We start from the raw sequence: 17,499 nt of genomic DNA, 5'->3' as shown, positions 1-17,499 counted from the left end.
CAGCCATTCCACTTACTATCTGCATCTCTACAAGTATGAGTGAAGTTAAAATTTCACAGATTTTTAAGCAAGTATCTCCTGATGATTTTACCATTTTTATAGAAATTAAGGTTCGTTAGGAATTCTGTTTCTTAATGTAAGAATTGATCCACAATACCGCTGATCATGTCTTAATGAAAAATGTTATTTTCCATTTCCAGGTAACCCCAAATGTTATTGATCATTGCAATGCAAAACAATAGGTATTTGATACTAGGCAAAATAGCACAATGCGAATAGCAGACATTTTATACAGTTCATAATTTATTTATATTAAATGTCAAGTAAAAGATATTATATTAAATACAATTAATATTAAATAAAAGGTGTTGCATATAAGTGCTTTTTAGAATTATTTCTTCCCACGTTGTAAATTGTGCTGTGTATCATACTTTGTGTGACGATTTTTTAAAAATTATTGGCTCTCTTTGTTGTTAAATATCTAAATTCTGAACATATTTTTAATCTTTAGGTGGTAAGGCCTAGGATACAGTAAGTGATACAGAAGGTGATGCAGAAGTTAGCAATATAAAAACAGCCAGGCTCAATAGCAAGTTGACCTTTTTAGACTGTCTCATTAATGTAGAAATCACCTGAAGTGACCTCAAATTTTATGACATCATCTTTGGATAAATAACATCAGTATTATATTAGGAGCCATTTCTTTGTAAAATGATTTTCTTGAGATTCTTTACATGATTTTTGTAATAGTAATCCTGAAATATTTGCAATCAGTTACTCACTTTCAATTTAAAATAGCATTATTATAAATGGGGGTTATATGCTTTCAAAATGACGGAAATATAGTTTAAGTATCCTATCACCAAGTGACAGAAAATCATAGAGTCTACAAAGTTATAAGCCTATTTAAATAAGTTAGAAGAAATCAGCACATTTCCCTACCTCTTAAAATTAAAAATTGCTCTCCATGAAAGCTGCCAACCAAATGAAACATTAAAGTATCATTAAAACATATTTCTGAAATTCACTTTAAGCAGTTAAATGTCTGGGTACATTTCTCATGATCCCTTAGCTGCTATCAATCATAAATATTTCAATGTAACCTTGACTTTATTTATAGATCCATCTCAATTTTTTTAAAAAAAAGAATAAGGACTAAAATGAAAGTAACTATATAAGCACAAAAATAACACTGAGACATTTTTAATAACCTTTCGGTAACTGGGCCTCCATGAGCTATTTAGCTCTTGCCTTGAGGTTTATTTCTGCATGTCATATTTAAGAATTAAAACGCACCCCATTGTCAAGAACATGCAAGAATAATGTAATATTTTTACCCAAATTCTTGGTGAGACAAAATAGATAGGTGTATCACCTATCATCACTATACCAAACTTCCTAAAACACAGTGAATCATCTTTCTCTTTCCCTACGTTCTCTCATGCTACAGCCATAGCCATCTCTCCCCTCTCCCCTGTTCCGGCTCCCCTTATTCCCAGAGAAAAAGTTTACGTATTTGCCAGTAAAATACTGGAAACTTTGCATTCAAACCATAGCAATATCTTGCTCCAGATGCCTCCCTACATAATCTCCTTTGGAGTAAAATGACTGAGCAAAGAATGGAAATGATAAATCCTTAGCCCTGTGGTTCAAGTTAAAAGGGAAGAGACAAATGGTATTAGGTAAAGTGGTGGAGGAATTGTGGGGGACAGCAAAGGTGAAAAAGGTCAAAGAGATTTCACCAAAATATTCTTTGGCAAGTAGTTACTGTCATTCAAACACAACTAAACATTGAAAAGTAAAAATAAAAAGCAAAGAACATATGCAAATATTCAGGGCAAATATTTAATTAAAAATATGTAGTGTGCAGATGGCAGATGATGAGTACACTTAGAAGGAAAACTAACTGCTAGAAACAGAAGAAAATGTCAGGTTAAAGCTAATAATTAAAGAGGGCATCAATTTCGCAAAACAAGAGACCAAAAAAAAAAAAACCATGGTAAAATATATAAAGAAGAAGCTTTTAGAACTAAGGCAAGGAACTAAGGCTAAGAGTAAAACCAATGTAGAACTTACGTTGCTGAAAATCAAGTCAGTAATGTGGAAGACAAATTTAGGAAAACTTACATAAAGTGTAGATTAAAGCAATTATTCGAAGAAGTTAGAATATACATTCAACATAGTGAATCAGAAAAAATTAATCTACCCTTCATAAAACTTTGATTTTAATATTTTAATAGAATAAAACCTGCTAAATTTTTGCAGGATAAATTTAAAGCAAGTCACCTAAACAGGAAAATAACAGGTCTCAGACTTTTCCTTAGCAAGGTTAGTCTGCAAAAATCAGTGGTGCAACAAGTAACCAAAATGTAGGAAGTCAAAAGAATATGATTGCAAAATAAAATACTAACTTTGTCTGATGTTTAGTTATAGTGGCAACAAGACATTGCAATATAGAGAACAACTCAGAAAATACAGTATTCATGTGGTCTTATTGAAAAATTTACTTCATAACCCAGCTGAAAAATAAATCAGTTCATTGGTGAATTTTAAACAACAAAAACTGCCAATGAGAAATTGTGATATAAGAAGCCTGGCAGTAAGTATGGATCATTTAAAATTAAAATTAAATCCAATATGGTAATAATAGACTGAAACAATTATTCTAGAATATCAACAAAAATAGGCAAGCACATGAGAAAAAAAGTAATTGAATTTCCTTTTCTCACCAAAATAAAATTGAATTGAAGCAGATGACCCCTATTTGTAGTAATGCTATTTAAAATTGAAAGTGATTGCAAATACTTCAGGATTAGTGTTACAAAAATCACATAATCACAAGAAAATTGCTTTAAGAAATGGCTCATAACAAAATGCTTTTAAAAACTTGTATCATAAATGTAAAGGGTTAATATCCCTAAGTATGTGAAAAACTTTTATAAACTTATAAGAAAAAGTAACCAATAGAGGACATTAAAAAGAAATCCAATCTAATGAATAAGCAAATAAATATATAAGATAGTAATTGTTGGCCAGGCGTGGTGGCTCACACCTTTAAACCCAGCACTTCGGGAGGCTGAGGTGGGCAGATCACGAGGTCAGGAGATCGAGACCGTCCTGGCTAACACGGTGAAACCCATCTCTACTAAAAATACAAAAAAAATTAGCCGAGTGTGGTGGCAGGTGCCTGTAGTCCCAGCTACTCAGGAGGCTGAGACAGGAGAATGGCATGAACCCGGGAGGCAGAGCTTGCAGTGAGCCGGGATGGCACCACTGCACTCCAGCCTGGGCGAAAAGAGTGAGACTCCATCTCAAAAAATAATAATAATAATAATAATAATAATAATTTTTTCTGTTAGATTAGTAGATGTTAAGATTATGGACAAAATCCAAAGTACATTGGAGTATAGAGAAGTGGACCTTTCTGTGTGGTCTTGATAAAAGACTTACTTGGCACTGCCTTTCTGGAGGGAAGTTTAGCAGCATATCTCAGCATGGCCAATATAACCCAGCGGTCCCAATTTTAGGAATTTATTGCAAAAGATAATTGGAGTTTCGGAAAGATCTTAATTGATCATTTCTCTTTACTTTAGATTCTTAACCAATGGAGGACATCAAAGCCCATGTGGGAATACATATTTCTGATCTATTATTAACTGTATTTAAATCTCTCTCCTACTGATAAGACTTAAGAATGTATGAAGGCTTCCTATTTCTCCTTCCTTACCAAATACTAATCCTTTTTCAGTTATGTTCATTACCATTTTTTTTCCCAGTCTGCAGCTTGTCTTTTCTTTTTCTTTTTTTTATTATACTTTTAAGTTTTAGGGTACATGTGCACAACGTGCAGGATTGTTACATATGTATACATGTGCCATGTTGGTGTGCTGCACCCATTAACTCATCATTTAACATTAGGTCTATCTCCTAATGCTAGCCCTCCCCCCTCCCCCCACCCCACAACAGGCCCTAGTGTGTGATGTTCCCCTTCCCGTGTCCATGTGTTCTCTTTGTTCAATTCCCAGCTATGAGTGAGAACATGCAGTGTTTGGTTTTTTGTTTTTTGTTTTTTTGTCCTTGCAGCTTGTCTTTTCAATGTAGTTAGATTGTCTCTGGTTCTCCAGAATTGTTTCGTCTGTTTAACAAGGACGAATTCATTAGTCTTTTTCTTTATGGTTTGTATCTTTTTGGTGTCACTTTTAAGAAATTTTGACCTATCCAAATGTCAGAAATATATTTTTTTATTTAAAGTTTGTAATGTTTGCTATTGCCATTTAAATCTTTAACCCACCTGGATTTTATTTTAATGTATTATGTGGGATGGTATTTTATTTTATTTTCCATTTGGATAACCAGTTCTCCCAGCACCATTTTTGAAGAATTTATACTTCCTCTACTGATTCGAAATAATACCTCTGCCATATACCAGGCTCCCACATATATTGGGTCTGTTTCTGGACTTTCTGCATATTCCACTGGCCTACTTATTTATCCTATAACAATACCACAAGTTTTCATTATTGTAGAAGTTTTCTTACTGACTTTCACTTAAGAGTGAACGATACTGTACATTAAACATTGAGAAATAAATCTTGCCAAATGATGTCCAGTGCAAATTAAAGATCCCTGGCTAATAGAGTAAAATCCTACCACCACCATCATCAGGATGTCTATATCTGCCAGTTGAGGTGAATGCCTGAAAAAATGTGTCAAAATGTATAGTGACATGCAACATAAAAAACTGACCATATTGACCTAAAAATTAAAAATACACAGTGTTCACATATATACATATATGTACATATATATGACATAACAGGAAATTCATAGATAGATTAACTTCAAAGTTAATTGAGTCAAGGTCTAAATAGTATCATCAAAAACTGAGGCTTACTCTTAGAACCCATTTTTCTTAGGGTTACAAGATAACTGGCGGTAGCAACTAAAGCCACTTATTCACTCTTTCTTATTTTTATTCAACAGAAAAAAAGAAACTTCATCCTCTGTTATGAATTATTTAGAATAATTTAGGAGCAAGCCCATCATAGGACAATAATTATATTGAGACATGCCATATACCAAATGGCATTATGGCAAGGGGGTGAAATTAGTATGATTAGCTTAGAATAATCAGAACTCACTTTTGGGTTTGAGGTCTACCCTGACACCACTATAGATGAAATGCATGTTGAAGAAATAGACCCATCTCGACATCAGCTTTATTTGTTCCCAAACTTGTTCAATCTTGCTGTATTTATTAATCTGATTATATCACTTATTTTGATGTTAAGAATAATAAGGACTTCCATTTTTGAAGATGGCAGTAAAAAGTTGTCACACACATATCACCCCTCTCAAAATCACATAAAAGCAACAAGGAAATACTACCTTCATCTTTGTCAAAACCAAGAGAATGCTAATGGTCCAAACCACAAAATATAAAGATGATGGCCACTGTCATTATAAATCAACCAGAAGGGCAGGAGAAAATATAAGGAAGGATGCTCGTAGTCACAGAGCTTAGAATGAGCTTATATCTATATCTATATCTATATCTATATCTATATCTATATCTATATCTATATCTATCTGTCTACCTATCTATCTGCTTAATCTCCCAGGAGGAGAAACCTTAGAGTACCATTCTAGGAACCCTTGTCTGCAATAGCAGGACCAGGGTGTGCAGGCTTGGAGCAGATCCTTTCTGTAGCACAGGAAATTGACTGTTTATATGATAATAAAGAGAATCTATTCATTCTTTTCTTTCTTTTTCCTTACCAATTAAAAAAATAAATAAATGCTAGAATAATTGACACAAAGTTACTTCATACAGAAAATGTCTGCTAGTTTGTAACTTGGCTAGGTCTCCACCTCCAGTGTATTTCTCGAAAGTAGGTATTCAAGGACAAAAACTCCCTTCATCCAAAGATAAGGTGTAAACAAAGAATATGCATTCCAGGACACTGCAAGAAAAAACAGAAGAGGAACAGGAAAGAGAAATAGCAAATCAAACACACCAGAAAGATATAACCATGAGCAGACAAAAAATATAATCAACTATTTTATCATGAATTTTAAAACATATGAAGCAACTACAGAAAGCATACAACAGAGATATAAAAGCTCAAGGAAGAGATAAAGAAAGAAAAGATTATAAAACAGTATCCAAAATGAAAAGAAAATAGACTTGAAAAAATTTTTAAGGTTGAAGAAAAAATTATAACTCTAGAAAAAATGAGTAAAATGTACATAATTGGAATGCTTTTTAAAATATAGCAGAATGAACTGGGTGCGAGTTTCACGCCTGTAATCCCAGCACTTTGAGAGGCCAAGGCGGGCAGATCACTTGAGATCAGGAGTTCGAGACCAGCCTTGCCAACGTGGTGAAACCCCGTCTCTACTAAAAATACAAAAAATTAGTCGGGCATGGTGGTGGGTGCCTGTAATTCTAGTTACCCTGGAGGCTGAGGCAGAAGAATCGCTTGAACTGGAGAGGCAGCGGTTGCAGTGAGCCAAGATCACACAACTGCACTCAGCCTGGCCGATGGAGCAAGGCCCTGTCTCAAAAAAAAATATATATATATATTAAATATATTATATATATTAAATATATATATTAAATATATTATATATATTAAATATATATATTAAATATATATATTAAATATATTATATATATTATATATATATTATTTATATATTAGTATATATAATATATATTATATATTTAATATATATAATATATAATAATATATATTAAATATATATAATATATATATTAAATATATATATTAAATATATATTTAACAATTTAGTTCCAGAACATTTTCAGAAATAAAAGAAACTTAATTTTATAAATGAAAAAAGACATTGAATTTCAGAGAAAAATATACTAGTAAAATTGCTATACATAAACAGGGAAGAAAGAAGAGGAAGGGGAGAGAAGGAGGAGAAACAGAAAATAAAGAGAAAGAGGAGGAAGGAGACCAAAAATAGAGTTTGCTCCCCCCTCCTCATTCTCTCTCTCTCTCTGTTTCTTTTTTGAATGTCATTTTGGTCTTATGAAGTTTGACGTAACAGAATATTTTCAGATTATGGGAATCATAGAATTTTCATTAAAGAAAAAGACCTATTTTCAAAACTTAGGAAAGAAATGGTTCAATATCTAATCTGAATTAATGTGTGGATTTTTCTTTTATTTTACAGAAAACTGGGAACATTTTTGAATTTCAAAAACCTTGAAACTTGTTTAAAGGATGCCATTCTGCTAGATTATTATGTATCTGGATTTTTGTGGGCTAGAGGAATGGATTTTTCTATTATTCAATATTCAAAATTTATGACTTTACTAGCTATGTTACTTCAAAATCTTAAAAGTAAGTATACTATTTTTCTTTGAAGTAAAACAAATTTAATTTACCATATAAATTGAGGTTCTTAAGCAAAAGTTACAGATTTTATTGTAATTCCTTTAATGAAAAATACGAGTTTTTCCTGAGTATAACAAATATATAGTTCATATCTCCATTGAGTTATAAAACCTCAAGTAATACTTAACAAAGGCTACAGTTTTCTTAATAGCCAATTTGCCAAAGATATGTTAATTTCATTTTAAAGTTGTATCAGTGCCATCCACCCTCTAAATATCTGAGGACTCTGTGATATTCTTGTGACCTTCTTGTAAATTTAAAACTACACTGAAATTAAAAGTTTATCAGTAACTATTAGCTATCTCTAGAATAGAATACCAGGCAGCTATAACAAGGAGAAAATGAAGAAACTTTCTGTGTACTGTATGGGAAACAATATATAGTTATCAAGTAAAGCAAGGTGCAGAACTACATGCTTTTATTTATAAAAGAAGCAAAAATAAGAATCTATCCATATTTTTATTGGTGTATACACAAAGAAATGCTGGAAGATAGAGAAAAAAATAATAATCCAAATTCCCTGGGGTGAATGGTAGTAAGAACTGGGTATGTGGGCAACAGATATTGGAGGAAGTCTTTTCACAAGATTTATTCGTATGTATTTTTGAAATATGAATACATCACTTATGCAAAACTTAAATTTTAAAAGAGAATATGTAACATGGACAGTCCTAAGCTTTGGCGACTTCTGAGCTGAGTATTCACACACTAGAAATAGAATAAAGGAAAGTAAAAATTTTCATGGACCTCACATCCCAAATTTGAGAAGATATTTCTTTTTTAAACTTTTCCTGTAACTTACAACTGACTCAATAACATTTCTTCTATGTGAAACTTTATATTGTTGGTATTATTGCAAACATGAATTTCTAAAACCTGAGCAGGATCCATCCAGCTCCTCATAAACCATGAGAGAGAAAGTACATATGTAGAACCTAAGCAGAAAAAAAGCAAGGAATCTAGTTTTTCCTTCTGGCAGAAAAAATTTAAAAAAAAAAACCCTCCACACTTTTAAACTGAACAAACTTATAGTCATCATTAGGAAAGAATGCAATTTTAACCAAATGTGCCAAGGAAAAAGGTAAGGTATGTTTACACTTCAACTAGGTAGCAGTAGAGTCCTGAGCACGTAGCCAGGTCCATAGGCCTAGATGGACTCCCCTGGTGTATGATGTGAATGTTAGCAAGTAACTGTAGAATATTTTTTATTTCTTATGATTCTAAATTGGTTTTCCCCTCAATAGGAATAGCAAATTCAGGTAACATTTCTGTAGATTAACTTATGCCAGTCACAGTGCTATTTGCATTAAAAATATTGTCGTATTTAATTCACATGCCAGCTTATGAGAGAAATTGATAAGGGTCAGAGGGGTTCAGTGACTCCTCAAGGACACACAGGGTCTACACTAGCAAGTGAGGGCCCATCCTCTTGAATATGACATCAAATGTCCTGGCTTTGGGCTAAATCTAGAAAGCACTATACACAGGTAATAGTACCAGGAGTTAGTTCCACATGAATTTTTTTTTTTTTTTAAGACGGATTGTCCCTCTGCCGCTTGGCCAGGCTGGAGTGCAGTGGTGTGATCTTTTCTCACTGCAACCTCCGCCTCCTGGGTTCAAGCGATTCTCCTGCCTCAGCCTCCCGAATAGCTGGGACTACAGGCACGCGCTACCACGCCCAGCTAATTTTTGTATTTTTAGTACAGATGGGGTTTCGCCATGTTGGCCTGGCTGGTCTCGAACTCCTGAGCTCAGGTGATCTGCCCACCTCAGCTTCCCGAAGTGCTAGGATTACAGGCATTAGCCACTGTGCCCGGCCATGAATTCCTTATTTAATCCTCCCAACAGCACTATAATTTTGAAAATAGGTATTGCAGTTTTCTCATTTTACATAGAAAGAGAATGAGGCCAGGTGTAGTGGCTCATACCTGTAATCCCAGCACTTTAGGAGGCCAAGGCAAGGGGAGCATTTGAGGCCAGGAGTCCAAGACCAGCCTGGGCAACATGGAGAAACCCTGTATCTAAAAAAAAATTGGATAATTAACCGAGTATTGTGGCCCACATCTGTGGTCTCAGCTACTTGGGATGCTGAAGTGGGAGAATCACTTGAGCCCAGGAGGCTGAGTCTGCAGTGACCCATGATTGCATCACTGCATTCCAGCCTGGGCAACACAGCAAGATGCTGTCTCCAAAAATAAATAAATAAAAAGAGACTCAGGTCACCTAACTACTAATAGTAAAGGTCAGTTATAAGGTATCATCCTACATTTTCCAATTAATTATAAGTCTAGTATGTTCTTTCATTACTCTAAATTTTCAAGAATACATTTTATTTCTAGAAGCTTTTACTATTTGAGTGGCTTAATCTTTTATATTTTAATCACATCAGTAAATGTGATTTTTAAAGGAGCAAATATTTCAGTTAGATAAGTGAAATTATAACTTCCCTAATTTTTAAAGCAATTATCTACAGAAAGACATTAGACATAGAAAAACAGTTTTAAAGATTCAACTATTTTCAGAAGGAAATAGTCATATAAATGTATTTTTGTTTGATAAGTATAATTTCATCTAGAATTATAATCAATTATCTAAGAATTTCTCTTTTCTCTGCATCTCTAATTAATATCATTTTATTAATAAAATAATTCCGATTTTCCATTCATTTATGAATTGCTTTTATCCAACAGATTTTTCATTTCTGAAGCTACTTCCACTATTATCAAAAGAAGTTTATCATGGAGAGAGAAATGCACAATAATAATTGAATTCCACTTAGAATGATATAGGAAAACCTAGTTATCCAGAAATAATTCAGTGTATCTGACATACATAAAAGATGATCTGGAGGGAGGCAATGGGAAATTAACCAATTGTAATTCATTAAACCAGATTTTAATTGTTTTATGTAGTTTTATGCTTCTTTCTAATTCCTATAAGTAGATAAGAAGCTATACTAAACAAATTACAAGTTTGTGTTTATAGTGTCTTCCTAACATTTTTAATTACTTTACTTTCACCTTATTAGTAATTTTGGTATTTAGGGTAGAGCACTTACACACCAGTGGGAAAGAGTAGCTGTGTAATCCAGAAATACTTGGTCCAGCAATCAGCCTATGTTCTCATAACTTTTTTTAATCTCCACCCACTCCCTTCCAAATCAACATTACAACAAGTGTAATGTTGACTGATGGTTTCAGAGAGAGACAGAGATTTGGTTGGTGGGGTCCACATTGAGCAGCACAATTCCCCCAGATCCCACATTCAGGCCCCCCACTGACATTCATCTCCCCCAAGCGGCCAGTCCAGCCTGGCTTTAGTATCTTTCTCCCCTCCACCTCCAGCATCCTCTGTTTTATGTCCACACACCCATCGCTTTTCCGCAAACAGAGGACACTCTTTCCAGTCCACTTACCTGACTCCATCTTTCCAGGGGAAGGGTGGATAGTGTGTGTGTGGGTTGTAAATAATATTTTATCTGTCACAAGTAACACTGAGCATAACGGAACCAAACGAGAAAAGAAAATGGAATTATATTTTTATTACAGACATTTTAAAAGTTAAGTCTAAGGTGTTCTTTTTCAACTGGACAAATGCAATGCCACAGAAGACGGTTTCGGGTGTTTGTTTTCATTGGTGTGTAGCTGTGAGAGAATAGACGAGAATCACTGAGCTGTTTACTTCTGGTAGTGGTGGCCAGGTTGTGTCACTCTTTGTGCATTTTCATCGGGCTCTCGCCAGCACCACTGGGCAGATATTTGAGAAACAGCTTACATGAGTTATAAGTCAGTGGCTGTGGAAAAGAAAAAAAAATCTTGATGTTTTACATAAAAATCCATATTTCTGACTTCCACTGAAAATCTTCAGACCCAGATTTACACATGGAAACAATTGGCTAAAGCCCAGTGTTGATTGACTCCATTCATTTACATTTTCAGCTCTAAGTTCAGCTCTGCTGTCTAGTAACTGAACCTCCCATCTAAGTCTTCCATTCCTCACCAGCTGTCAAACATCTTTTTTTGCAGTTTTCGTGCTTTTATTCTGAGATTGTAGAAAAAAGAAAAAACAAACCCTTTTCATTTTAAAGAAAGATTTTAAAGTACATTTTGAATTTTTTTCTTTTTTTTTCATCCTAAAAGGGAAACATAAACTCTGCAGACAATTGTGTAGCATTATAGTAATTTACAAATATTGGGGCAGGGTCAGCTGCTATTCCTGAGACAGTCTCACTGTGTTACCCAGGCTGGAGTGCAGTGGCACCATCCCAGTTCACTGCAACCTCTGCCTTCCAGGCTCAAGCCATCCTTCCAACTCAGCCCCCCAAGTAGCTGGGACCACAGGCGTGTACCACCATGCCTGGCTAATTTTTGGATTTTTTTGTAGAGACAGGGTTTCGCCATGTTGCCTTGGCTGGTCTCTAACTCATGGGCTCAAGTGATCCACCCACCTTGGCCTCCTAAAGTGCTGGGATTAGAGGCTTGAGCCACCATGCCCAGCCAGCTGCTATTCTTTTGCATAAAATGTATAAATTTATTAGGAAGAAACAAGAGTTTTACCATTTATCCTCACAAATACTTAAAGTAAATTTTGGCACATTAAAAACATCTTGGATTATCTTATTCTGAAAACATCTATCAAAATAACAATTAAGATTTCTCTGGATTTTATTTCAGCACTACATATGTCCTTAGAGGAAAGCATAAAATGGCTTGGAGAAGTTATGGCTGAAATAGGACCAACACATTTGCAAAAAAGTGAGGACTGGAATATCTTTGATGTAAAACAAGCCAATGCTATCATTGATTACTTAAAAATCAGGTATGGATTATTTTCAGTAACATTTATTTTTCATTTCACGTCTTCTAGAAAATGTCTATTAAGTAAAAAGCAATTCAGTTTTTAGCAAATTCAGATATTTACAGAATTTATGCCATAATTAGCCCAACCAATAATTAGGTACTTAAATCTTCTTTAAATTAGGTGTTCAAATCTTTCACCTAATAACTAAAAGTCAGAGCAGTGAACAGTTTGGCTAACTTTGCATTCCCAAAAAAAAAGATTTGCGTTTGATAAATATAATTTTATCTAGAATTAAAATAAATTAAGAATTTCATTTTTCTTTGCATCTTTAATGAATATTTATTAATAGGATGATTCACATTAATCATCTGCAATTACAATAGACTCTATGTTTTAGGTAGTTGATCTTTCCAACTACCTAATTCTACATTTTGAAGAGCAACATTCATTGCTATTTATATATTTATTTTGAATGGTTTGTATTAGAAATTGAAGAGATTTATGAATATACTTCCTCAAATTTACTACATACCCTGAAATATCTTGTAGTATTGACCAATTAAACTCATTAAGTCTTTCTTACTGCTTAGAAAATGAAGCTGTGTGGAAGGAAAGTATTTTTATTGCAGTGATTCTTCATTGGTGAACTGAGAAATTTTTCTTTTTATATAATCTGTCCGAGATCTGCAGTGGAGTCATGCATCTCTCTAAAGGGACATTTTTAGAGTTTGCAAATATTCAAACAACAGTGGGTTAAAATCTTTTGTCAAGCTGAAAGCTCCTGCATAATATTTTTGTTCCTCTTATACTATATACTCCAGTGTTTTTCAACTTTAAAATTTAAAATTCTAAAATAAGAGTGCTGACTGATATCCTAGACATGCTCATGATTTGCTTGGCAAGGATTCTAGCTGAAATCTAGAAAGCTTTTTAAATACTAGTGTGTTTAATATGATAAAGTTTATATATTGGTTTGTGGTATGAATTAATAATGTCATATGATATAATATGGTTTTTACATAATAACATTTAATATAATGTGGTTTCTTAATATTAAAACATAGCTCCTAAGGGGTATCTCTCAATAAAAGCCAGAGTAGTTTTCATGTCAATTAAAGTAAAGCAAGGTCCTTGTGTTGGGGGAGACAATGGTAATCCGGAATTGGAGGAGAGACTATTCCTCAAGGTCTTTCTACCCATCAGGGTTGGAGAATCACTGGGCAGAGGAATTCTACTTTGCACATTGTATTAGCATCCTTATTTTCCTTCTCTATTTGAACAGTCCCAGTTTCTCTTGCAGAACACATTTTCACAACTGAGCTCTAAGCCCAGGAGGTTTCTAATGGGCACAGGGACTGACAGTTAACCAGGGCCACGAAACCTATGCAGGTGCCGCAATGACCCCTTCTGGAAGGTGAAGGATGGCCGCTCTTTTCCCCTTCATCTCGTCTCTCTGGGCAAATGTTCATCTACATATTTCTAGACATTGTCCTTCAGAAAACAATTAAGTTAAGAGGGAGTGTCTATGTTAGTCATCTTTAGATCCTAACCAGGGTAATTTCACATATTATAAATCCCTAATATTATTACTTCACTAAAAATAAAACAAAAAGCAGTATTTAAGAAATTAGTCAAAGTAAATCACAGCAATTGTTGATGCTGTTAAGTCTTCATATTGTTATTTCAAAGAAATTATGCAATTTAAATGTCCCTATTACAGAACTATAAAATATCAGTTAGTAGGATATCTGGAATTGATTCTGCAGTTGTATAAAAGAAAATATGCTTCTCTACAACACCTGTTCAGAAGCCGTCAAAGGTCCACAAATGAAAGTTTAGGGGGAACTGGGAGGAGGGGCAGCATCAAGAAGAATAGCTAATAGATGCTGGGCTTAATACCTAAATGATAGGTTGATCTCTGCAGCAAACCATCATGGCACCCGTTTAAACCTACACATCCTGCACATGTACCCTCAAAGTTAAAAGTTGAAGGAAAACAGTTTAATGAATGAAATCATACAATATTTTTCATTTTGATGACTACAAAGCAGTTTTATAAATATGAAGGTAACCCAGTTATCAAAAGTATAAGTGTTTGAATTTAACCCGATATTAAGTTTACCCAACCACTAAAAGCCCTAGTCAATTTAGGGAGAGCAGTTTTTAGAACATGACCCATACCACATGAAACTTAACTGACAATAAAATGGAAATTTCATTTGATGCCCTTAACACACTCTGTCATGTGTCTGGGATTTGAAAAAATCTAATACCAAATTTCCTCCCCCACATGACTGTAAGTACTGGCAAATCTAGTTGTACATTTTTACAGTGTATTGTATCATGTATACAAATATAAATACTTCTGCAGCTTTTTAGTATAAAACATCATTTACATATATATGGCCCAAATACATGTCTGTCGTTGTGGATTCTACCTATTTTTGGGAATTAGGCGATAGTAATCTCAGGTGTACACTCAATATAAGAGGCATATACCCAAAATAAGAAAATCAACCCTGCCCCTCTGTAAACCACAGGGTATTGCACTTCCAGGCATCGAGCCAGACATCTTGAATTATTTTCACTTCATCTCTCTTCAATTTAGGACTAAGACTAAATGTTTGACAAAATAATCTAGGAAGTTGAGTCAGTCAGAAGTGGAAGAAAATGCATTCTCGCAGCTGAAGTGTCACTTTCTTCCCATGCAACACCACCTAATCGCTCCTGGTAAAGCTGGACAAGGCCCTAGTCCTGGCCTTGCCCCCAAGCCTGCAGCTTTGACCACCGCATCCAAATCATGCATTTTATTTTCAGTGTTAAGAAGTGAATTTCCCTCTTGGCATGGGACATCCTAATTCCTCTATGCAATGAAAAGAATAAGGCTGAAAGATTATGAAATTTCAGGAAAGAAGATCTATGAATTAAGTTCCCTTGTGACACAAGAAGGAGAAAGAGAAATTTTATGCTGGTTCACTGAGAGGAAGCCAAGCTATTTCCAAAATACTCTATACTCTTTAATTTTTCTACTTAAAATCAGTTATTGCCAGTCTAATATTTTTGATCTTAAGGCTTTCTCTAGATAACCAGTGTAAATTAGGGAGAGTTTGAATTTATTTTGCGTCATTGAATTATCAAACTTCACTAATCTTGATGTATTTTTCTAGCCAACAAATCAAAGTAATGTCAAAAGCTAAGTTACTTTTCTGAATGTTGATGAGTAATTTGAATGTACAAGAGGTTTTTTTCCCCCAAAATACCATGACAGACTCTGCACACCCATCACTTTTTAATGGATTGTGTTAGTAGTGAGATCAACTGCTAATATAACTCAGAGAGACTCAGCTGCCTGAGGATTTCTTCATTGATTTCAAATGAATTGAAACTTTGATCCATTACAACATCCAGGAGAAGCCATTATTATACATGCTCTGTAGCTACATTTTGCAAATGTTAATTTCTCAGTTATATTAAAATCAATTTCCTTAAATAGCAAAAGGCACCAGAGTGAAAGAGAAACCACTACGACAATTTTTTGTTCTTGGGCATTTTGCTGTATTATGAGTCTATTAATTTTCTCAACCAGCAGGAAGAGAACTAGAAAAATTCAAATATTATCACAAACAGGATATTAGAAGTCAGCCCTTCAGTAAATTTTTAACTCTTAATAATGCATTGCTCCTTAAACTTACTAGAATACTTGTTTTAAGGACCTCCTATCCTTTGGTTCTTTATAGTTTTTGTATGCTGACCACCTAGTCTTTAGGGTAAGAACTGAAGAAATGATCTTTCTTAAATTAATTTTTCCCTTTCATGTGTGACCGAATATTCTGCAGAAAACTCGGACATTTTCTAAATGGATTTTAGTTCATACACCATTTTTCAGGTATTATTATAGATTAATTTAATCTTGAAACAGTTTAAGAATGTGAGAAGTAATTGATATAGAGGTAGATTATATAATTCAGTGCCATTTGTACCAGAGGAAATTGACTCCTGTTTGCAGCAAAACAGCAAATAATGTAAAGTTTCATGTTATTTAGGAATGGTGCGTTATTTGCTTTTAAGCTAGGAAAAGTCAAGATGCCGTGTAATTTCTCCCTTACTCCTAACTTACCCACTCATTACAGACGGATTTACTGATATTATTCTAGGTACTGTGTTATATTGTCCATTTATATTGTCCAATATATAATATCCATTTATATTTCCTTAAAGAATAAAACTCTTAATTTCTTAGCATTTCTGGAAAATTTCTTTTGGAATAAAGGAGGATGCTAAGACTATTTTAGTGTTTGATAGCATTATCTTGGTCAATATGAAGTTTCCTTTAATAAATGTCTTTACATATTGTGTTTTCCTGAAATCAACTTATCAGAGTGCACATTTATTTTATATTTCAGCTTATTTCAACACTACAAGCTATACGAGTTTATGTTCTACTCTGCCAGGGAAGAAATTGTGATAGGAACTGAGGTAAGTAATTTATCTAGATGGAACCAATTAAGCAGAATCACTTAATGCATGCTGATCAGCATCTGGATCTTTAACTGCTTAAAGCAACTTCTTGTCAAGATTATTCAAGTGTTAATATAATCAACTTGTAGTTTGCAAAAAGAATAATTATATAAAGTGATCTTTGGATTAGGAAAATAAGCTGTCTTTTGGCATTAAAAGCATTGTTAATCATTTATACTTTGTGTATTTATGGATTATTTGACAAAGTTCAATTGGATAAGGTACATACGTCTTCATACAAATAAAATCAGAAAAAACCAACTAGGAATTTGCAAAAAAGAATAATTACATAAAGTAAATGTAATGATAACTCAGTGAATTCCCTTCTAATTTCACATTTTTTTTCGTTCTACTTATTGTTTAAGACCTAATTTAAATCCCACTTCCTCAGTGGATCAAACCTACCTTAATTGCATCATAATCTCAAACAAAAGGTTTAGACAAACTCTCTAATCAATCCTATTATTGTGTTCCAACTGATCTCTTATTGCTGAATTTGGGCTACTGTTGCACCAATAAGCATATCAATATTCACTGTGTTATATGGTTTCCTAATTGTTTCCTGTGGATTGATATAGTCAGTACAACTGAACAGTAATTTTCTTGAAGACAAGGATATCTGCTGCTTTTCTACTACAGCATATAATATAATGTAGGATACAGTAACCCCTCAATTAATACTACATAAACAATTCAATGCATAGGACAGCAGTTCTACAATGAAAGGTCTATCTGGAGACACTTTCAAACA

General features: G+C 33.8%; 1 protein-coding gene across 9 annotated transcripts in view; it reads left to right on the top strand.

The window, feature by feature from the left end:
* Positions 1 to 17,499, top strand: part of CABCOCO1 (ciliary associated calcium binding coiled-coil 1) — a 103,237-nt gene that overhangs the window by 10,876 nt on the left and 74,862 nt on the right. For all 9 annotated transcript variants that reach the window (XM_002820915.6, XM_024253842.3, XM_054522553.2 and 6 more), the window contains exons 3-5: positions 7,207 to 7,376; positions 12,104 to 12,248; positions 16,634 to 16,706. In XM_002820915.6, coding sequence (XP_002820961.4) covers positions 7,207 to 7,376; positions 12,104 to 12,248; positions 16,634 to 16,706 — 388 coding nt within the window. The remainder of the gene's footprint in view (positions 1 to 7,206; positions 7,377 to 12,103; positions 12,249 to 16,633; positions 16,707 to 17,499) is intronic.

This window comes from Pongo abelii, chromosome 8, assembly GCF_028885655.2.
Source record: "Pongo abelii isolate AG06213 chromosome 8, NHGRI_mPonAbe1-v2.0_pri, whole genome shotgun sequence".
Classification (NCBI taxonomy): domain Eukaryota; kingdom Metazoa; phylum Chordata; class Mammalia; order Primates; family Hominidae; genus Pongo; species Pongo abelii.
This window is presented reverse-complemented; position numbering and strand designations above follow the sequence as displayed.